This window comes from Schistocerca cancellata, chromosome 6 (assembly GCF_023864275.1).
Source record: "Schistocerca cancellata isolate TAMUIC-IGC-003103 chromosome 6, iqSchCanc2.1, whole genome shotgun sequence".
NCBI lineage: Eukaryota > Metazoa > Arthropoda > Insecta > Orthoptera > Acrididae > Schistocerca > Schistocerca cancellata.
The window spans coordinates 217565489-217588480 of record NC_064631.1 but is presented as its reverse complement, the minus strand read 5'-3'; the positions used below and the strand labels follow the sequence as shown (position 1 = coordinate 217588480).

Below are 22992 nucleotides of genomic sequence, written 5' to 3'. Positions count from 1 at the left end.
CGCCCTATTTCCTTTCGACCACATAGCGGTAGATAGGAACGGTACGATTTCAATGTCAGGAACTATTTGCTCTCCCCAGAGAATGCTCTAAAAGAACTAACTTCGCCTCTACCGTAAAACGCATTTGTCTTTCGCTGAGAACGAACAGGTAAGTGCATGGTTTATCGGATTTGCCTCTAAATAAAATACCCGTCCTCCAACCAGCAGATGTTTTGTGGGCTGAAATATCGCAGTCAGATTTGTTTCACTCAAAAGTCTTTGGGGTTGTGATTTTTTAAATCTAACTCTAAATCAGTTTAAACCATCAGAATTCTAATTTATGGATATTAACTTCAAGCGACTATTACTCTGACAACTTTTGGTAATATATGGAAAGATAGGAAAACAGCATTCAGTCGCAATTCCACTGGATTTCCTTTATTATTCTTTCGTATCTAGCTTTCAGCTATAAGTAATGATCTTCTGTGCTAAAATACAAGAGAATTACATAATCAGAATTAATTTGCACAGAACAATAAGTAAAACATTATATTATCCAATAAAACCGACCCATTTCAGTCAATACACCATTTGAGTGAATTATAACTCCCAGCAATATATGTCATCATATGAGTTAACTGGTGTACTGTCAGAAGGAAACTGAGGTTGTCCTTTACAACAAGTGCTACAGACTCAGTCTGCGTCACGTAGTGTAAGGAAGGCCCTCTGTATTCCAAAAACTAACTAACCCATTTTCTTTCTGACATATTAGTTAAAAACCAATTTTATTAAATAAAATCAGTAAGCTTATTTGCATATCACCTTTAAAATGCATCAGGAAAAGCCGATTTACAATGTATTTATTCATATGTTAGCAGTAAACTATCTACCAAATCGTATGCGATAGATCATTAATTAGTTCATACAGCAGTCCCCTACAAAATATTACATCACATTCGACCTAAAAATTACAAATTCTTTGAAAATTGCCTTGATAAAATACAGTATAATTACATACCTATTGGAATTCGTCAACAGCCAAAATCTAGGGTAGTCGCTAGTGTCATGGTGGTTAAGTAATCCACTAAACAAGTAATTTAAAAAATATATAAAAGTTCTTACAAATCATTTTTTAAACATCTGTTAACATCATAATAAAATACTGAAGATCAACACGACAGGTCTACTTTAAACTGGTAAAATTAATAAAAACCTACTAACGCCCTCTATTGATGCAATTTTCTTACATAACATACGATTTAGCTCCAATTACGGAGCGCTGCTTGCAAAGAACGCTATAACACATTGCCTTATGCTTAGCCCCTAAGGCTAATAGTTGAATGATGTTTTACTTGTTTGGTGATAAAACCGATACAGCATAGGATAGTACCAATAAAAAGGAAGACAAGCCGATCCACAGATAATAATAAGTTATGTTCACACATACTACCATGCTTAGTGTTGTCATATTTAAGACAGGCCAGCCTTCCAACATTAATGCCCTTCTGGGTCGTGACATCTCCTGTCCTAAAGAGAGAGACCATGGAGAAGCTCCCGAAACCGGGTCGTTTTCACTGGCATTCGGAAGGAGACAGATACTGTCTACAGTAAAGAGTACAAACAGTTAGGCAAGTTACACTCGAATTGTATCTCTAACTTTTCGTCTCATAAAGACCGACAGTCCTCGTTTTAGTGGCAGTTGTGACTCTCCAAGCATTAGCCGCTACATGAGTGCCGAAAACCACAAGTTGTGCTAGACTATGCTGGTGCCACTCTTTCTTTCATGTTTTTTCGCCGTGAAGTTTGAGACCAAGCGGATGTGTGAATGTTTGAATATTTGTTGTGGCTGAGTGTAAGGGAGTAACATTTCACTGTGGAATGTGGGGCGTCGCAAATCAACTTCACCAGTACGTCGATGATGGAATATCGAACATGATTAACAGCCGTTATTATACTCCCCTGTCCAACAACAGGTATCAAGTTGTAGTGCATCCGCGATCGTCACTGCTGTTCACGGTGTCAGTACATTTAATCAGACGGTGACATTACTGTCACATATCATAGAGCGATATTGTTTCATTTTCTGCCCCTACTTGATGGTTATTTTATTGAAAGTACTGGATTTCTGGGTTTGGGAGGAAGGCTTTGCGATTTTCACACTGGGATGGTGTACTCACGCTGTCGTCTCAGGGTCCTCATGTCGGGAGAAGGCAGTCAATGTATCTCATTAGGAGAAGCAAGCGTCAACAGTTTTCATGACTGCAGCCTGCTTGTTGCTTTTGCGATCACAGCCAGTGCCTGGCCTAGCTGAGGGCAGGGGCCACTATGCTTTCACTGCCGTCCCCGAAGAATAATTGAATTTGACGTTTCTGCACGAATATCAAAGGCGAGACGTTGCGGCGCCACCCGGCCATCGTGAGAAAGACGGTTGCTTTCACTTCAGAAGTTTTGGGTATTCAAATATGGGACTTAACATCTGAGGTCATCAGTCCCTAGAACTTAGAACTACTTAAACCTAACTAACCTAAGGACATCACACACATCCATGCCCGAGGCAGGATTCGAACCTGCGACCGTAGCGGTCGCGCGATTCCAGACTGAAGCGGCTAGAACCGCTCGGCCACCCCGGTCGGCTTTTGGTTATTCAATCGAAGTGAGTTGTCCGGCCACCGCGCTTGGCCCAAAGAGGCAAGACAATCGAGGAGACACTGCTTTAGCCCAGTTACAACCACGTGCTCGTTAAAGTGCTTTTTGTACACTAAGAATGAGGTTTCTGCTGCATTCCACTGTTTTTCCACGAATGAAGTAATATTCTCGTCTGTCATGTAGGCAATAGCCCTGATCACCTCCATGTATAGTTTTTTGAAAGCAGAGATCTGAGAAAGGAGAAGTAAATTTCGTAGCATTCATGAATAAAATTTTCACTCTGCAGCGGAGTGTGCGCTTATATGAAACTTCCTGGAATATTAAAACTGTGTGCCGGACCGAGACTCGAACTCGGGACCTCGCCTTTCGCGGGCAAGTGCTCTACCGACAGAGATACCAAAGCACGAGTCACGACTTGTAGTGTCTGCAGATTAATAACTCACGGAGGCTGCACATAGCACATAAAACTGGTAGGTTGCTCTTAAATAATAGTATATAATCGTATACATTTTTATTTTTATCATGTGTGTGTTTGAGATTACTAAGCTGAAACTTGGCCTGTCTTTTACTTGTTTCAACAGATCTTCAAAATTTGAACGAAGCCGGTAATCATTAAAAAGACAAGTTGCGACAATATACTGTAATAAAAATGCACTCCAGAAAAAAATACTACACCACTTTAGGGGTTTCCAGTTGTGCATATGGAGAGCATGAAATGATCACATTTACAGATCAAGCGGTTCTGAGGTTTCGACTCGTGCTTAAGCACCTATATTGACACTGTTCTGTCGGCAGATTAGCCAACACAACGCACTAATTTAGAGAGGAGGCCGAAATGCACGCGTCAACTCACGCAGGCTTGCTTAGGTCTGAAACAGGATACGTAATGAATGCTATAAAGAAAAGTACGTAGCTCCTGGAATACTTAACTTTAATCCATCATTTGTATACAGCATTCTTGATGATACAAGTGAGACTCTCTCTAGAAATGGTTAATGGCGCCTTGCTAGGTCGTAGCCATGGACTTAGCTGAAGGCTATTCTAACTATCTCTCGGCAAATGAGAGAAAGGCTTCGTCAGTGTAGTCGCTAGCAAAGTCGTCGTACAACTGAGGCGAGTGCTAGTACGTCTCTCTAGACCTGCCGTGTGGTGGCGCTCGGTCTGCAATTACTGACAGTGGCGACACGCGGGTCCGACATGTACTAATGGACCGCGGCCGATTTAAAGCTACCACCTAGCAAGTGTGGTGTCTGGCGGTGACACCACAGACACGGTGTAGCTTTCATGGGTGGTAATGCTGGTGCTGACGCTGGCGTACAGTCTATTGTACAGATAGCGAATCCTGTTCAGAGATAGCCTACTCGACCTTTTCACGTAGTTCTGTAAGAGTTGTTGGTTGACGACTCGCACGAGTCACTTCTCGGGCCATCATATCCCACTTTCTCGATAGGAGAAAAGTCCGGAAATCATACTGCCCAAGGAAGCTGCACGTTTTGCATGACACGTTTTCATGGGCAGTGTTTGGGTGAGTATTATCCTGTTGGAGCAACAAATCAACTTCCTGTTGCAAGAACGGCAAAAGAACAGGAGCAACAACATTTTGCGTGTAGCGAGTGCTGGTTATCGTCCCGTCCAGAAAAGCCAAAGGAGAAAGAGAATTTTTAGCTTATTGCAACCCAGATCATAAAGCGTGGGATGGGGACAGTGTGTCTAGGACGAATGCACTGTACGAGGCAGCACTCACCATCACTTGCGTGCAGGCAGAATCTGCTTTCATCACTGGAGACCACGGCGCGCCATTCCCTCTTCCGAGTGATGCTCTGACGGTGCCAGTCAAGCCGAGCACGACTCTGTGACGTGAGTGGAAGGCGGTCTAGAGGTGTGCATGCCCGCAGTCGCATTGCTAATAACTGGTTCGCAACAGTCCATGTTGACACATCGTGCCTCACAAGCCCTCTTATCTGTAGCTGTACGATCTTCCACTGTTGCCCTTACAATAAGACGATCCTGTCGGGCTTCTGTGCTGCGTGGACGTCCACAACCTCGCCTACCTTTGTGAGAGTGATCCCGTGAGCACTGATACCAGAATCGTAGCACAACTGCCGCAGCACGTTCAGCTTGTGTGACAGTTCTCCAAGAGAACCGTTCGGCCAATCGGAAGGCCAAAATTTGACTCTTTCTCAAACTCGCTTAGTACGCTGTAGAAGCACGAGTGCATTGTTGCCTGCTTGCTTCATATGTCTGCATCACACTGAGTCTTCCGGCTGCAAATATTCTACATTAAAGGGTAGTCACAGACGGGGCTCTTTGGCTATGCCCCTACGCTGTTGTTAGCGGACGATGTTTAAACAATTATCAGTATATGTCATCTACTAGTCCCGAGGTGGCAAAATCGACGTCGGCTTTCCAGGTGTACTAATTTATTTCCGGCAGTGTATACTAAAAGTGAACATTTGGTTATGGACACATTCATGCACGTATCGCAGAGGGATATACCTGCTCTGAATAATGTACACAGTACTTGAGATACGTTGATGAATAAGAATAAATAAATGTTCGTTTATGGAATATGCCGTCGGCATTTGGAGAAATACTGACATATTAAAAATTTAAAAGAACGTTTGTTTAAATTTTTAAAAGCTTCATTTCATCACGATTTCATACACTCCTGGAAATTGAAATAAGAACACCGTGAATTCATTGTCCCAGGAAGGGGAAACTTTATTGACACATTCCTGGGGTCAGATACATCACATGATCACACTGACAGAACCACAGGCACATAGACACAGGCAACATAGCATGCACAATGTCGGCACTAGTACAGTGTATATCCACCTTTCGCAGCAATGCAGGCTGCTATTCTCCCATGGAGACGATCGTAGAGATGCTGGATGTAGTCCTGTGGAACGGCTTGCCATGCCATTTCCACCTGGCGCCTCAGTTGGACCAGCGTTCGTGCTGGACGTGCAGATCGCGTGAGACGACGCTTCATCCAGTCCCAAACATGCTCAATGGGGGACAGATCCGGAGATCTTGCTGGCCAGGGTAGTTGACTTACACCTTCTAGAGCACGTTGGGTGGCACGGGATACATGCGGACGTGCATTGTCCTGTTGGAACAGCAAGTACCCATGCCGGTCTAGGAATGGTAGAACGATGGGTTCGATGACGGTTTGGATGTACCGTGCACTATTCAGTGTCCCCTCGACGATCACCAGTGGTGTACGGCTAGTGTAGGAGATCGCTCCCCACACCATGATACCGGGTGTTGACCCTGTGTGCCTCGGTCGTATGCAGTCCTGATTGTGGCGCTCACCTGCACGGCGCCAAACACGCATACGACCATCATTGGCACCAAGGCAGAAGCGACTCTCATCGCTGAAGACGACACGTCTCCATTCGTCCCTCCATTCACGCCTGTCGCGACACCACTGCAGGTGGGCTGCACGATCTTGGGGCGTGAGCGGAAGACGGCCTAACGGTGTGCGGGACCGTAGCCCAGCTTCATGGAGACGGTTGCGAATGGTCCTCGCCGATACCCCAGGAGCAACAGTGTCCCTAATTTGCTGGGAAGTGGCGGTGCGGTCCCCTACGGCACTGCGTAGGATCCTACGGTCTTGGCGTGCATCCGTGCGTCGCTGCGGTCCGGTCGCAGGTCGACGGGCACGAGCACCTTCCGCCGACCACTGGCGACAACATCGCTGTACTGTGGAGACCTCACGCCCCACGTGTTGAGCAATACGGCGGTACGTCCACCCGTCCTCCCGCATGCCCACTATACGCCCTCGCTCAAAGTCCGTCAACTGCACATACGGTTCACGTCCACGCTGTCCCGGCATGCTACCAGTGTTAAAGACTGCGATGGAGCTACGTATGCCACGGCAAACTGGCTGACACTGACGGCGGCGGTGCACAAATGCTGCGCAGCTAGCGCCATTCGACGGCCAACACCGCGGTTCCTGGTGTGTCCGCTGTGCCGTGCGTGTGATCATTGCTTGTACAGCCCTCTCGCAGTGTCCGGAGCAAGTATGGTGGGTCTGACACATCGGTGTCAATGTGTTCTTTTTTCCATTTCCAGGAGTGTATTATACTAGGGCTATTCGGAAAGTAAGGAACGATAGGTCGCGAAATGGAAACCACAGTGAAAATTAAAACTCTTTTATTTGCAACAGTTAGCTACAACTTCCAGCTACTTATCTCCATTGTCGCCGATCCGACTTAGACGTTTGTGGTAGCTGTGTACCAACTTTCCAATACCCTCATTACAGAAGGTAGCCGCCAGTGCTTTCCGCCAGTTCTCTACGCTGGCCTACCGGTCGTTGTCTGCGCCAAAATGTTGTTTTCATAGTCAGCCGTTCATGTGAGCAGAGATGAAACTCAGAAGGAGACAATTACGTGCTGTATTGTTGGTAATCAAACATTTCCAATTGAAAACGACGCAGGAACATCTGCATTGCCCCTGCATAATGTGGCTGAGAATTCTCTTGAAGAAGAAACCGCACGGCAGTTATGTAATGTTGGCTGCATAACTTCAAGCGAAATTTCTCACCAGGCCCTTGTTCTTGGCGTGAGACACTATTGCTCTAGGTATCTTTATGTGCCCCCCGTGCGCTCAGAACTAAAAAGAGCGACGTAACATGATCGACGGGCATACTAGAGACACTGCCCAACACACATGTGCCAAACTTCATCGGATTTTCACTGTGGTTTCCATTTCGCGACCGATCGTTCCTTACTTTCCGAAAAACCCTCGTATCTCGCCAGAATGCCTATTATTATTATTATTGTTCCTTTCCAAAGAAAGATGATTCACTGGAGCGATAAAAAAGACTCGACTCGAACGCAGTATGCGCCTTAGAGACGGGTGGCGCTGCCGTATGGTATACAGTTGTGAAACGCTTGATGGTTCAGATGGCTCTGAGCACTATGGGACTTAACATCTGAGGTCATCAGTCCCCTAGACTTAGAACTACTTAAACCTAACTAACCTAAGGACATCACAAACATCCATGCCCGCGGCAGGATTCGAACCTGCAAAGAAGAAAAGGCAAAATCTCCAGATCATTGTAGCCTAAATCGTCTTGGAGGTAGATCGCAGAGAACGGACGGGGTGAGAACCCCGAGCATCAGTTCAAGGTACATTCCACTGTAACGAGTACTTCCTGTGAGGGCGAGGCCGAGTAAGCGGAACTCGGCGCTGACTGGGTCGACATGGTAGGGGGAGGGCAGGTGGAGGGGGGGGGGGGGCCTCAGGGACAGCGCTGGGCACCGGGCAGGCCTGCGGGAATGACGCCGGCGGTGGCAGTGACGCTGCCTGTGACGCGGCGGCGCCGGCCTTGAACCTCGGGCAATCCTGGCCCGCCTGCGCGTGCGCGAGCCGGCCGGCCTCCTCGCTCTGCCGCGAGCCGCTCCGCCCACTGCCGGCCTCCCAACTCCCGCTCGCGCCCCTGCCGCGGCCACTCCTGCCACTCTGACCTTCACCTTCTTCTGTTACGTCACCAACTTTGATCTCTCAATCATCTCTCGGACGCCCCTTTGTGATATCCCAGTCCGCATTAAAGCCCCCCAAGATGATGTGCAACACACACAACAAGCCCTCCGACGCAGTCAGATGGATGGCGAAACTTTTTGAACACCTCTTGTAGGATGGATCTGTCGTCTGTTCGAGCATCATTCTGCCAACATAACGCCTATACAGCATTTCTGTAAGTAATATTCAAACTTCACTACGAGTAGTTGTTCCGTTGTTGTTGTTGTGGTCTTCAATCCAGAAACTGGTTTGATGCAGCTCTCCACGCTACTCTATCCTGTGCAAGCTTCTTCATCTCCCAGTAATTACTGCAACCTACATCCTTCTGAGTCTGTTTAGTGTATTCATCTCTTGGTCTCCCTCTACGATTTTTACCCTCCACGCTGCCCTCCAATACTAAATTGGTGATCCCTTGATGCCTCAGAATATATCCTACCAACCGATCCCATCTTCTAGTCAAGTTGTGCCAAAAATTTCTCTTCTCCCAAATTCTATTCAATACCTCCACGCAGTATCATATCTCCCATTTCATCTTCATCTACATCTTCTTCCATTTCCATAATATTGTCCTCAAGAACATCGCCCCTGTATAGACACTCTATTCTCCTTCCTCCTTTTTGCTTTCCCTTCTTTGCTTAGAACTGGGTTTCCATCTGAGCTCTTGCAGTGTGTCAGCAGTGCACAAGTGGCAGCATTACTGAATTTACTAGGCAATCTTGTATTTTAATAACCGCTTCAATTTTGTGTCGTTTTGTTTGCGCTCTCTGTAGATTAGTTCAGACGTTCTTTGCACAGTTTTTAGCATGGATAGGGACTGCAACTGCTGTGTTCGGATGCAGGCTGAGTTGGCATCCCTTCGCTCCCAGCTTCAGGCAGTGTTGGCTTCGGTCACACAGCTTGAGGCTGTTGCCAATGGGCATCACTGTGGGGGTCCGGATGGGGGTTTGTCGGGGACGGCCAGCTCGTCCCACGCATCCCCCGATCGGACTACGACTGTGGTTGCCCGGGATACTGCCCGCATTGAGGCTGATCCCTCACCTGTGGTAGAGTGGGAGGTCGTCTCAAGGTGTGGCAGGGGGCGAAAGACATTCCGGAGGGCTGAACGGAAGGCCTCTCCAGTTTGTCTGACGAACCGGTTTCAGGCTCTGTCTCAGGCTGATACTGATCTTCAGCCTGACATGGCTGCTTGTCCTGTTCCAGAGGTTGCCCCTCAGTCTGCAAGATCCGGGCAGTCGCAGAGGGTGGGCTTACTGGTAGTTGGGAGCTCCAACGTCAGGCGCGTAATGGGGCCCCTTAGGGATATGGCAGCAAGGGAGGGGAAGAAAACCAAAGTGCACTCCGTGTGCATACCGGGGGGAGTCATTCCAGATGTGGAAAGGGTCCTTCCGGATGCCATGAAGGGTACAGGGTGCACCCATCTGCAGGTGGTCGCTCATGTCGGCACCAATGATGTGTGTCGCTATGGATCGGAGGAAATCCTCTCTGGCTTCCGGCGGCTATCTGATTTGGTGAAGACTGCCAGTCTCGCTAGCGGGATGAAAGCAGAGCTCACCATCTGCAGCATCGTCGACAGGACTGACTGCGGACCTTTGGTACAGAGCCGAGTGGAGGGTCTGAATCAGAGGTTGAGACGGTTCTGCGACCATGTGGGCTGCAGATTCCTCGACTTGCGCCATAGGGTGGTGGGGTTTCGGGTTCCGCTGGATAGGTCAGGAGTCCACTACACGCAACAAGCGGCTACACGGGTAGCAGGGGTTGTGTGGCGTGGGCTGGGCGGTTTTTTAGGTTAGATGGCCTCGGGCAAGTGCAGAAAGGGCAACAGCCTCAACGGGTGCGGGGCAAAGTCAGGACATGCGGGGACCAAGCAGCAATCGGTATTGTAATTGTAAACTGTCGAAGCTGCGTTGGTAAAGTACCGGAACTTCAAGCGCTGATAGAAAGCACCGAAGCTGAAATCGTTATAGGTACAGAAAGCTGGCTGAAGCCAGAGATAAATTCTGCCGAAATTTTTACAAAGGCACAGACGGTGTTTAGAAAGGATAGATTGCATGCAACCGGTGGCGGAGTGTTCGTCGCTGTTAGTAGTAGTTTATCCTGTAGTGAAGTAGAAGTGAATAGTTCCTGTGAATTATTATGGGTGGAGGTTACACTCAACAACCGAGCAAGGTTAATAATTGGCTCCTTTTACCGACCCCCCGACTCAGCAGCATTAGTGGCAGAACAACTGAGAGAAAATTTGGAATACATTTCACATAAATTTTCTCAGCATGTTATGGTCTTAGGTGGAGATTTCAATTTACCAGATATAGACTGGGACACTCAGATGTTTAGGACGGGTGGTAGGGACAGAGCATCGAGTGACATTATACTGAGTGCACTATCCGAAAATTACCTCGAGCAATTAAACAGAGAACCGACTCGTGGAGATAACATCTTGGACCTACTGATAACAAACAGACCCGAACTTTTCGACTCTGTAAGTGCAGAACAGGGAATCAGTGATCATAAGGCCGTTGCAGCATCCCTGAATATGGAAGTTAATAGGAATATAAAAAAAGGGAGGAAGGTTTATCTGTTTAGCAAGAGTAATAGAAGGCAGATTTCAGACTACCTAACAGATCAAAACGAAAATTTCTGTTCCGACACTGACAATGTTGAGTGTTTATGGAAAAAGTTCAAGGCAACCGTTAAATGCGTTTTAGACAGGTACGTGCCGAGCAAAACTGTGAGGGACGGGAAAAACCCACCGTGGTACAACAACAAAGTTAGGAAACTACTGCGAAAGCAAAGAGAGCTTCACTCCAAGTTTAAACGCAGCCAAAACCTCTCAGACAAACAGAAGCTAAACGATGTCAAAGTTAGCGTAAGGAGGGCTATGCGTGAAGCGTTCAGTGAATTCGAAAGTAAAATACTAGGTACCGACTTGACAGAAAATCCTAGGAAGTTCTGGTCTTACGTTAAATCAGTAAGTGGCTCGAAACATCATGTCCAGACACTCTGGGATGATGATGGCATTGAAACAGAGGATGACAAGCGTAAAGCTGAAATACTAAACACCTTTTTCCAAAGCTGTTTCACAGAGGAAGACCGCACTGCAGTTCCTTCTCTAAATCCTCGCACCAACGAAAAAATGGCTGACATTGAAATAAGTGTCCAAGGAATAGAAAAGCAACTGGAATCACTCAACAGAGGAAAGTCCACTGGACCTGACGGGATACCAATTCGATTCTACACAGAGTACGCGAAAGAACTTGCCCCCCTTCTAACAGCCGTGTACCGCAAGTCTCTAGAGGAACAGAAGGTTCCAAATGATTGGAAAAGAGCACAGGTAGTCCCAGTCTTCAAGAAGGGTCGTCGAGCAGATGCGCAAAACTATAGACCTATCTCTCTGACGTCGATCTGTTGTAGAATTTTAGAACATGTCTTTTGCTCGAGTATCATGTCGTTTTTGGAAACTCAGAATCTACTATGTAGGAATCAACATGGATTCCGGAAACAGCGATCGTGTGAAACCCAACTCGCATTATTTGTTCATGAAACCCAGAAAATATTAGATACAGGCTCCCAGGTAGATGCCATTTTCCTTGACTTCCGGAAGGCGTTCGATACAGTTCCGCACTGTCGTCTGATAAACAAAGTAAGAGCCTACGGAATATCAGACCAGCTGTGTGGCTGGATTGAAGAGTTTTTAGCAAACAGAACACAGCATGTTGTTCTCAATGGAGAGACATCTACAGACGTTAAAGTAACCTCTGGCGTGCCACAGGGGAGTGTTATGGGACCATTGCTTTTCACAATATATATAAATGACCTAGTAGATAGTGTCGGAAGTTCCATGCGGCTTTTCGCGGATGATGCTGTAGTATACAGAGAAGTTGCAGCATTAGAAAATTGTAGCGAAATGCAGGAAGATCTGCAGCGGATAGGCACTTGGTGCAGGGAGTGGCAACTGACCCTTAACATAGACAATTGTAATGTATTGCGAATACATAGAAAGAAGGATCCTTTATTGTATGATTATATGATAGCGGAACAAACACTGGTAGCAGTTACTTCTGTAAAATATCTGGGAGTATGCGTGCGGAACGATTTGAAGTGGAATGATCATATAAAATTAATTGTTGGTAAGGCGGGTACCAGGTTGAGATTCATTGGGAGAGTCCTTAGAAAATGTAGTCCATCAACAAAGGAGGTGGCTTACAAAACACTCGTTCGACCTATACTTGAGTATTGCTCATCAGTGTGGGATCCGTACCAGATCGGGTTGACGGAGGAGATAGAGAAGATCCAAAGAAGAGCGGCGCGTTTCGTCACAGGGTTATTTGGTAACCGTGATAGCGTTACGGAGATGTTTAACAAACTCAAGTGGCAGACTCTGCAAGAGAGGCGCTCTGCATCGCGGTGTAGCTTGCTCGCCAGGTTTCGAGAGGGTGCGTTTCTGGATGAGGTATCGAATATATTGCTTCCCCCTACTTATACCTCCCGAGGAGATCACGAATGTAAAATTAGAGAGATTAGAGCGCGCACAGAGGCTTTCAGACAGTCGTTCTTCCCGCGAACCATACGCGACTGGAACAGGAAAGGGAGATAATGACAGTGGCACGTAAAGTGCCCTCCGCCACACACCGTTGGGTGGCTTGCGGAGTATAAATGTAGATGTAGATGTAGATATTCATGCAAGTGATTCTCTTTTCTCCAAAGGTCTCTATAATTTTCCTGTAGGCAGTATCTATCCTACCCCTCGTGAGATAACCCTCTACAGCCTTACATTTGTCCTCTAGCCATAACTGCTTAGCCTTTTTGCACTTCCTGTCGATCTCATTTTTGAGACGTTTGTATTCCTTTTTGCCTGCTTCATTTTTGTATTTTCTCCTTTCATCAATTAAATTCAGCATCTCTTCTGTTACCCAAGGATTTCTACTAGCCCTCGTCTTTATACCTACCTGATCCTCTGCTGCCTTCACTACTTCATCCCTCAAAGCTGCCCATTCTTCTTCTACTGTATTTCTTTCCCCCATTCCTGTCAATTGTTCCCTTATGCTCTCCCTGAAACTCTATACAACCTCTGGTTCTTTCAGTTTATCCAGGTCCCATCTCTTTAAATTCCCACCTTTTTGTAGTGTCTTCAGTTTTAATCTACAGTTCATAACCAATAGAATGTGGTCAGAGTCCACATCCACATCTGCCCCTGGAAATGTCTTACAATTTAAAACCTGGTTCCTAAATCTCTCTCCTACCATTATATAACCTATCTGAAACCTTCTAGTATCTCCAGGGTTCTTCCATGTACACAGCCTTCTTTCATGATTCTTGAACCAAGTGTTAGCTATGATTAAGTTATGCTCTGTGCAAAATTCTAACAGGCAGCTTCCTTTTTCATTTCTTAGCCCTAATCCATATTTACCTACTATATTTCCTAAGTGTCAGGAAGTCGTTTCTGAAAGTATTTGTATGGAGTGTGGCCACGTATGGAAATGAAACATGGACGATAAATAGTGTAGACAGAAGAGAATAGAAGCTTTCGAAATGTGGTGATACAGAAGAATGCTGAAGATTAGATGGGTAGATCACATAACTAATGAGGAGGTATTGAATAGAATTGGGGAGAAGAGGAGTTCGTGGCACAACTTGACTAGAAGAAGGGATCGGTTGGTAGGGCATATTCTGAGGCATGACCAATTTAGTATTGGAGGACAGCGTGGAGGGTAAAAATCGTAAAGGGAGACCAAGAGATGAATACACTAAGCAGATTCAGAAGGATGTGGGCTGCAGTAGGTACTGGGAGATGAAGAAGCTTGCAGAGGATAGAGTAGCATGGAGAGCTGCATAAACCAGTCTCATGACTGAAGACCACAACAACAACAACAACCTCTTCATTAGTTATGTGATCTACCCATCTAATTCTCAGCATTCTTCTGTAGCACCACATTTCGAAAGCTTCTATTCCCCTCTTGTCCAAACTATTTATCGTCCATGTTTCACTTCCATACATGGCTACACTCCATACAAATGCTTTCAGAAACGACTTCCTGACACTTAAATCTATACTCGATGTTAACAAATTTCTCTTCTTCAGAAATGCTTTCCTTGCCATTGCCAGTCTACATTTTATATCCTCTCTGCTTTGACCATCGTCAGTTGTTTTGCTCCCCAAGTAGCAGAACTCATTTACTACTTTAAGCGTCTCATTTCCTAATCTAATTCCCGCAGCATCGCCCGATTTAATTCGACAACATTCCATTATTCTCGTTTTGCTTTTGCTGATGTTCGTCTTATATCCTCCTTTCAAGACACTGTCCATTCCGTTCAGCTGCTCTTGCAGGTCCTTTGCTGTCTTTGACAGAATTACAATGTCATCGGCGAACCTCAACGTTTTTATTTCTTCTTCACGCGTTTTAATTCCTACTCTGAATTTTTCGTTTGTTTCCTTTACTGCTTGCTCAATATACAGATTGAATAACATCAGGGATAGGCTACAACCCTGTCTCACTATCTTCCCAACCACTGCTTCCCTCTCATGCCCCTCGACTCTTTTAACTGCCATCTGGTTACTGTACAAATTGTAAATAGCCTTTCGCTCCCTGTATTTTACCCCTGCCACCTTCAGAATTTGAAAGAGAGTATTCCAGTCAACACTGTATTCAGTTCCCTAACGATCTAAAATCGGAAACATGTTCATCGGACTTCTTCGGCTTATTTTCACATGTGGAATCATCTCACAAATTATGTGACATTCCTCCCCCCTGAATACATACCATACCATCTGGCTGGCTAAATATTACTTCATATGGAAATGAATAAGGAAAAGTGTGAAGTTATTCACATGAGTACTAAAAGGAATCAGCTAAATTTCGATTACACGATGTCATACAAATCTGAATTCTAAATTCAACTAAATTCTTAGGGATTACAATTACAAATAATCTAAATTGGAACGATCATATGGATAATATTTTGGGTAGAGCAAACCAATGACCGCGATTCATTGGTAGAACACTTAGAAGGTGCAACACGTCTACTAAAGAGACTGCTTGCACCACGCTTGTCCGCCCTATTCTGGAGTATTGCTGTGTGGTGTGGGATCCGCATCAGGTGGGACTGACGAATGACATCGAAAAAGTACAAAGAATGGCAGCTCATATTGTATTATCGTGAAATAGGGGAGACAGTGTCACAGACATGATACGTGATTTGGAGCGGCCATCATTAAAACAAAGGCGTTTTTCGTTGCGACGGGATCTTATCATGAAATTTCAATCACCAGTTTTCTCCTCCGATTGCGAAAACATTCTCTTGGCACCCACCTACATAGGGAGAAATGATCATCACGATAAAATAAGGGCTCGCACAGTAAACTTTAAATGCTCGTTTTTCCCGCGTGCCGTTCGAGAGTGTGACGGTAGAGAGACAGCTTGAAGGTGGTTCATTGAACCCTCTGCTAGGCACGTTATTGTGAATAGCAGAGTAATCGCGTAAATGTGCATGTAAAAATGTAAATGTAAATGGCGCGCCCCTACCCGCCCTCCAACGCACTGAGATGGATGGCTAACATTTTGAATACCCCTTTTAGGATGTGTCACTCGTTTGTCCCACCATTATTCTGTCAACACAGAGCCTAAAGAGTAGAGTGTGTTTGAAAAAGAACTCCTTAGTTTTTATGTGTCGTAGAATCTGTACAAAGTGACACACACTACTCTAGTTTGTGGTGATTCATCGACTCTCCAAGTTTGACTCCCCTGCAGTTGGCACGTCTGCTTGACCTTGAGACGTCATCAGTGCTGTTTTTTTTCGCTTCTTATTTTATTTAAGGTTGATTGATTATATCAATACTTTTTGAATGCAACCCAAATCACTCACTTCAGACCAGGCGTGTGTGCAGATTCTCTTTTCTGATGAGGCTACATTTCATGTCGATGAAACAGTTAATCGTCATAACTGCCGAATACGGGGTGCAGAGCTTCCAGAGGAAGCTGTTCAGCATCAACGTGACTTTCCCAAAGTTGATGTCTGGTGCGGTTTGATGGAAGATCGTGTGATAGGTCCTTTCATTTTTGTAGAAAAAACAGTTAACGGGGACATTTACTGTGTGACATGTTGACAGAATACGTCTTTCCCCAAATGACCGATATTTTTATACACTGCTGCTTGGAAAAAGTGAAAATCAAGACCGAGAGATGCGATCACAATGAAATTTATTCAACCGATTTGGGACATGATACTATCCAAATGATTAGCGTTACAGACCAGTATATGCAATGTGACTGGAAATTCAGAACGGAGTAGCGCCAACGAGTGCTGCAATCAGAACCGCTAGACGTCCTGTCATGGATCAAGAAACGCCTGAATATCCTGCTGGGGAATACTTTGTCACGCGGTTTGTAGGAGCGTCCACAAAGCATTAACTATGGCTGCTGCAGGACCTGAACGAACAATCTGCCGACCGACCATATACCAACCGACCATATACCATACATGTTCGACGGGCGACGTCTCAGACGCACAGGCAGGCCAGGGAAGCACTGGTGCCCGTCGTTCTTTGAAGAAAGCTTGCACATTCCTCTCCAAATGCTGCCAGCCGTTGTCATGCTGGAATATAGCATGTGGAACGGCCTGCAAAAGGGGCATTGTCTCGAGCATTGCCAGAGGTAGTGGTTCAGATAGCCTTCAAGAGGTAGGAAGCGAGACTGCGTGTTATACGCTACGGCATCCCAAACCATCAAACTTGGCATTTGAGCGTTATTCCGTTTAACAATATAGTCTGCATGATTTCGTTCACCATGGTGGCGTCAAATGCATGTACGGCCATCACTGTATGACAAGTTGAAGTGGGCCCCGTCCGAAACCACTAAATTTTGCCTCTCGGCACGCCAGTGCCGGGGTTCCCGTGCCCATTGTAGTCTACAGCGTTGGTGGGTTCTAGTCAATGGATGCCGACGCAATGGCATGGATGCCGCCAGTCCAGCCGGCAGAAGACAATGTAGAACCGTCGACGCAGAGATGTCCACAACTGTTTCAGTGCATCCCATTCGTGCCAACACTGTGGACGAAGCTGTTCTGTACATTAGGGCCAAGCTGACAAGTTGGCGATCATCTCGCACTGTGATCACATTGTATCGTCCAGTATCTTGTCAGCACTGTATACGACCCTCTACCTGGTTACAAGTTGAAGCAGCATGTCCCGTACGAGCCGCGGTGTCACGGAACGAGAGAGCCGCCTCCCGGAGACCAATTATTCTGCCCCCTTCGAATGCACTCACATGCTGATATTCCACATTGTGATGTCGGCGAGGCATAGTGGAACACGTCGTATGGCGGCTACGCACCGGCTGAACTTTGCGTAACACTGAGATGTCCGGTCACACAAAAGAGGGTACCGTTGAGCCTACGTGCACGCCAACTCTCTGTCGTTTAAATCGCTTATTATTGTTCAGCTGTTCTACACGTCTTCTTATTGTGGCGTGTTGCAGACCATTGTTTCACTTTTTAAAAACAGTAGTGTATGTGTTTTTATATTATTGCATCTGAAATATTAATAAAATGTTAAGAGACATGAATAATGATAAAATACTATTCGGCGATTTCTGTGCAAACACTGTCTCCACATATGCGTACGCCATAATTACTCTACCACGCAAACATTTGGGGTTACACTCGTCTGGTATGAGACGTTCCAGGAAGGGGGAGGGGAGGGGTTATCCACTGAGGGCCGAACCGCACATTATCCCTGGGTTTGGTGTGGGGCGGCGGTGGGGTGGGTGGACTGCTGTGGCCTGTTGCGGGGTTGTGAACCACTGAGGGCTACGGCGGGACAAAGCCTCTCTGTCAGTGCTGGGTCACCGATTCAATACACAACACAATGCACAATAATAAAATAAATAAACTCATAAAAGCTACATCGAATTTCTGAAGGAAATAAGGAGGGAAAAAATGGCTCTGAGCACTATGGGACTTAACATCTATGGTCATCAGTCCCCTAGAACTTAGAACTACTTAAACCTAACTAACGTAAGGACATCACACAACATCCAGTCATCACGAGGCAGAGAAAAATCCCTGACCCCGCCGGGAATCGAACCCGGGAACCCGGGCGCGGGAAGCGAGAACGCTACCGCACGACCACGAGCTGCGGACAGGGAAGGTTAGAAAAATGTTTCCAATGGCTCTAAGCACTATGGGACTTAACATCTGAGGTCATCAGTCCCCTAGACTGAGAACTACTTAAACCTTACTAACCTAAGGACATCACACACGTCCTTGGCCGAGGCAGGATTCGAACCTGCGACCGTAGCAGTAGTGCGGTTCCGGACTGAAGTGCCTGGAACCGCTCCTCCGCTTAGTCACAGCGGCCGGCGGAAGATTAGAGTTTAATGTTCTGTCGACAGTGTGGTCATTAGAGATGGGGCACAAGCTCTGGTTAGAAAAGAATGGGGAAGGAAATCATTCGTGCCCTTTTCAATGGAACCATCTTGACATTTTCCTGGAGCAAATTTGGTAGATCACGGAAAACCGGAATCGGGATGGCTGAACGGATATTTGAACAGTCGCTCTCTCGAATGCGAGTCCAGTGTGATAACCACTGCGCCGCCTCACTCAGTATGTTCCTCACGAAATATTTTCAAACAGATCTTTCCATTATACCCAATATTTTCGCTTCAGTGGAATTCTGATCTGGCTTAACAATAATTCAAGACTGTCTTTTTTTAGAACCTGGACCCAATATTTATTAAAAATAAAATTCATTTTCTTCACATGGTTTCTATGATACTTATCTGCCAGTCTATTTTTAATACGACCGTCACTTTCCTCATCACATAATAACGGTGTCAGATGATTTACCATAGAGTATTTATATTATCATACCAGTAAAATATTAAGAGACATGAGCAAGTGCAAAATAAATCCAAACAGAGTCAAACCTCATAAGTAAAATTACATAATGTACTATATATTCCTAAGGAAATATTTTCAAACGTATCTTCCCATCTCGCCCGATACTTTCACTTCATCGGCGTCCTGATCTGGCTCTGAGCACTATGGGACTTAACATCTGTGGTCATCAGCCCCCTACAACTTAGAACTACTTAAACCTAACTAACCTAAGGACATCACACACATCCATGCCCGAGGCAGGATTCGAACCTACGACCGTAGCGGTCACACGGTTCCAGACTGAAGCGCCTAGAACCGCACGGCCACACCTGCCGGCTTCCTGATCTGGTTTAAGAATAAGATAAGAGGGTCTTTTTTCTTAAGACACTGGATCGAGTATTTATTAAAAATATGGTTGACTTTCATACCTCGGTTTCTGCGAAATTTCTGTGCCTGGCTATTTTTGCTATGTTAGTCTCTTATCTTGTCATATAATAACGGAGCCTGATGACTTGCGCATTCTTAGGCTTCACTCGATATTACAACACATGAATAATTTTGTTCAATCTACGTGGGCGTGCTGAAAAGTAATACCTACGAATTTTTTGTGTGGTAACTCTTAAAGGTTTTTAAATAAAACAAACGTCATTACCACTCTGCATCCTTATTCTCTATGTCTACAAATTTATTTCTCAACATAGTCAACCTGGCGACGTTTCTCCTCACGAGAGACCAGTTTGCTGACACCGTCACTGTCAAAAATTGGTTCAAATGGCTCTGAGCACTATGGGACATAACGTCTGAGGTCATCAGTCCCCTAGAACGTAGAACTACTTAAACCTGACTAACCTAAGGACATCACACACGTCTATGAGCGAGGCAGGATAGGAACCTGTGACCGTAGTGGTCGCGCGGTTCCAGACTGTAACGCCTAGAAGCCTCGGCCACCCAGGCCGGTCCGTCACTGACGAATGTTTGATTTTGTTGAGGGAACCACAAGCTTGCCTCGGCTTACACCGCTTCATCATTACCAAATGGAAGGTGTACTTTATGTTTGATGAAAATCGGGTTCGGCCAAGTTGGGTCTGTATGGAGGATGATTGATGACAGAATGAACCCAAGATGTCGGAGCTCTCGTGTGTGGTCTGGCATTGTTATGCTGAAGGTGAGGGTGCTCCCTGTGTGGACAAACTCTTCGGATTGGAAATTCGATTACAGCACACTGTTTCTCAAGCACCGACGTAGTTACATTACCCACCGCCATGTTACACGCTACCATTGGGAGTCTTTTAGCGGTAGAGGGCTGCAAATTCGTAGACATGAAGAATAGAGATGTAGAAAGTTAGTAATGTTTCTTTTATTTAAAGAGCTAAAGAGCTTTAAGAGTTTTCACTTGAGAAATTGGGAGGCATTACTTTTCAGCACGCCCTCCCAATTACTTCATTTAATTTTCATTTGAAGATAACTTCATATTCAGTCTTGTTGTCTGGTCAGTAACATCTTTCGTCCATAGCTGTGTTGGACAACTTCAGAGGTGCTCCTGGTTACGTTTTGTCGATTGTTCAGGAGTCCGCAGCTCGTGGTCGTGCGGTAGCGTTCTCGCTTCCCATGCCCGGGTTCCCGAGTTCGATTCCCGGCGGGGTCAGGGATTTTCTCTGCCTCGTGATGACTGGGTGTTGTGTGCTGTCCTTAGGTTAGTTAGGTTTAAGTAGTTCTAAGTTCTAGGGGACTGATGACCATAGATGTTGTAGTGTTGGCAGAAGAGCCAACACTGTGTTGCAAGAGAAGGCCGAAATGCACGCGTCAACCCACGCAGGTGGCGCTAGGTCTGAAACAGGATACGTAATGAATGCTATAAAGAAAAGTACGTAGCTGCTGGAATACTTAACTTTAATCCATCATTTGTATACAGCATTCTTGATGATACAAGTGAGACTCTCTCTAGAAATGGTTAATGGCGCCTTGCTAGGTCGTAGCCATGGACTTAGCTGAAGGCTATTCTAACTGTCTCTCGGCAAATGAGAGAAAGGCTTCGTCAGTGTAGTCGCTAGCAAAGTCGTCGTACAACTGGGGCGAGTCCTAGTACGTCTCTCTAGACCTGCCGTGTGGTGGCGCTCAGTCTGCAATTACTGACAGTGGCGACACGCGGGTCCGACATGTACTAATGGACCGCGGCCGATTTAAAGCTACCACCTAGCAAGTGTGGTGTCTGGCGGTGACACCACAGATGTTAAGTCTCATAGTGCTCAGAGCCATTTGAACAATTTTTGATTGTTCAGGAATACATCTCGTCTAGAGCTATGTTGGATACCTTCAGAGGTTTCCCTGGTCACGCTGAAACTTGCCGACTTAGCAGGAGTACCTCTCGTTCAGAGCTCTGGGCGAAACAGAATACACGAAAGTGTCATGGTCCACGACCATACCACCTGGAAGCATCGTCAGCAAATACGGTAACAGGTCGCGAAAGACTTCACTGTAGCAACAATTGTTGAATTCTACATCTACATCTACATTTATAATCCGCAAGCCACCCAACAGTGTGTGGCGGAGGGCAGTTTACGTGCCACTGTCGTTACCTCCCTTTCTTGTTCCAGTCGCGTATGGTTCGCGGCAAGAACGACTGCCGGAAAGCCTCCGTGCGCTATCGAATCTCTCTAATTTTACATTCGTGATCTCCTCGGGAGGTATAAGTAGGGGGAAGCAGTATATTCGGTACCTCATCCAGAAACGCACCCTCTCGAAACCTGGCGAGCAAGCTACACCGCGATGCAGAGCGCCTCTCTTGCAAAGTCTGCCACTGGAGTTTGCTAAACATCTCCGTAATGCTATCACGCTTACCAAATAACCCTGTGACGAAACGCGCCGCTCTTCTTTGGATCTTCCCTATCTCCTCTGTCAACCCAACCTGGTACGGAACCCACACTAATGAGCAATACTCAAGTATAGGTCGAATGAGTGTTTTGTAAGCCACCTACTTTTTTATTCATTTTGATGTTTTAATACAATGGCTGTTGTTTCTAGTCGTGTCTGATGTTAAGAGACGTTTGGCTTCTCGCCGCTTGGTGCGCTGGCGTCGCTGCAACTGCCACGCGCTCACCACTGTCGCGACAGCTCGACTGCGGTACAAGTGGGCGTATGCTTTGGTGCGCAGGCTCGTGCGAGCGCGTACAGTGCGGCGCCGGCCGGCACTGCCTGCTCGACCAGAACCTGCGGCCGCACTGCGTGCGATGCGCGCAGCGGTGCCCCAGCGCGGCCGCCGCCGCCGCCTCGGCGCAGCCCGCCAGCCGGCAGGTGTGCGGCGCCGACGGCGTCACCTACCCCAGCGCCTGCCACCTGCGCGAGGCCGCCTGCCTCAAGGGCCGCGCCATCCCTGAGGCCTACAAGGGCCGCTGCAAGCGTGAGTATCTCCAGCACCTTGCTCTGCTCTGCTCTGCTGCCTCGCAAAGTCAAGCCAAACCTCTCTCTCTCGGCTGCAGCCTGCTGCTGCGGTTCATAACTGGAGCACTACATCCCCGCAGAGTAGTCGCATTAGCCGCTCTCATTCCTCACCATTGCCGGGGATCCTAACTGGAGCACTGCATTCCCACGGCGCAGTCATGTCTCCTGCTCTCGTTCCTTACCACTGCTGGCGGTTTTAACTGGAGCACTGCATTCCCACGACGTAGTAACGTCAGCCGCTCGTGTTCCTCACCGTTGCTGGGTGTCCTAGCTGGGGTACTGAATTGCTGTGGCTAGTGGCATAAACTGCTCTTGTTCAGCACTTTTCGCACGGTTCAGCCCCACTCAGTCGATACACATCGGATACAAACAGAAACGAAGACAACACATGAAGGGCTTATTTTAATAGTCGTACAAGTCCATTTTTGTTCATACTGAGATACAGAGTCCTAAAGTTAAATGAGCGCTGAAACATCTGCGCCGGCCGGAGTGACCGAGCGGTTCTAGGCGCTACAGTCTGGAGCCGCG

General features: G+C 46.5%; 1 protein-coding gene across 2 annotated transcripts in view; it reads left to right on the top strand.

Annotated features, from left to right (window-relative positions):
- LOC126088568 (follistatin) overlaps positions 1–22992 on the top strand; it is an 800862-nt gene that overhangs the window by 652965 nt on the left and 124905 nt on the right. For both annotated transcript variants that reach the window (XM_049906757.1, XM_049906756.1), the window contains exon 4: positions 22178–22423. In XM_049906757.1, coding sequence (XP_049762714.1) covers positions 22178–22423 — 246 coding nt within the window. The remainder of the gene's footprint in view (positions 1–22177; positions 22424–22992) is intronic.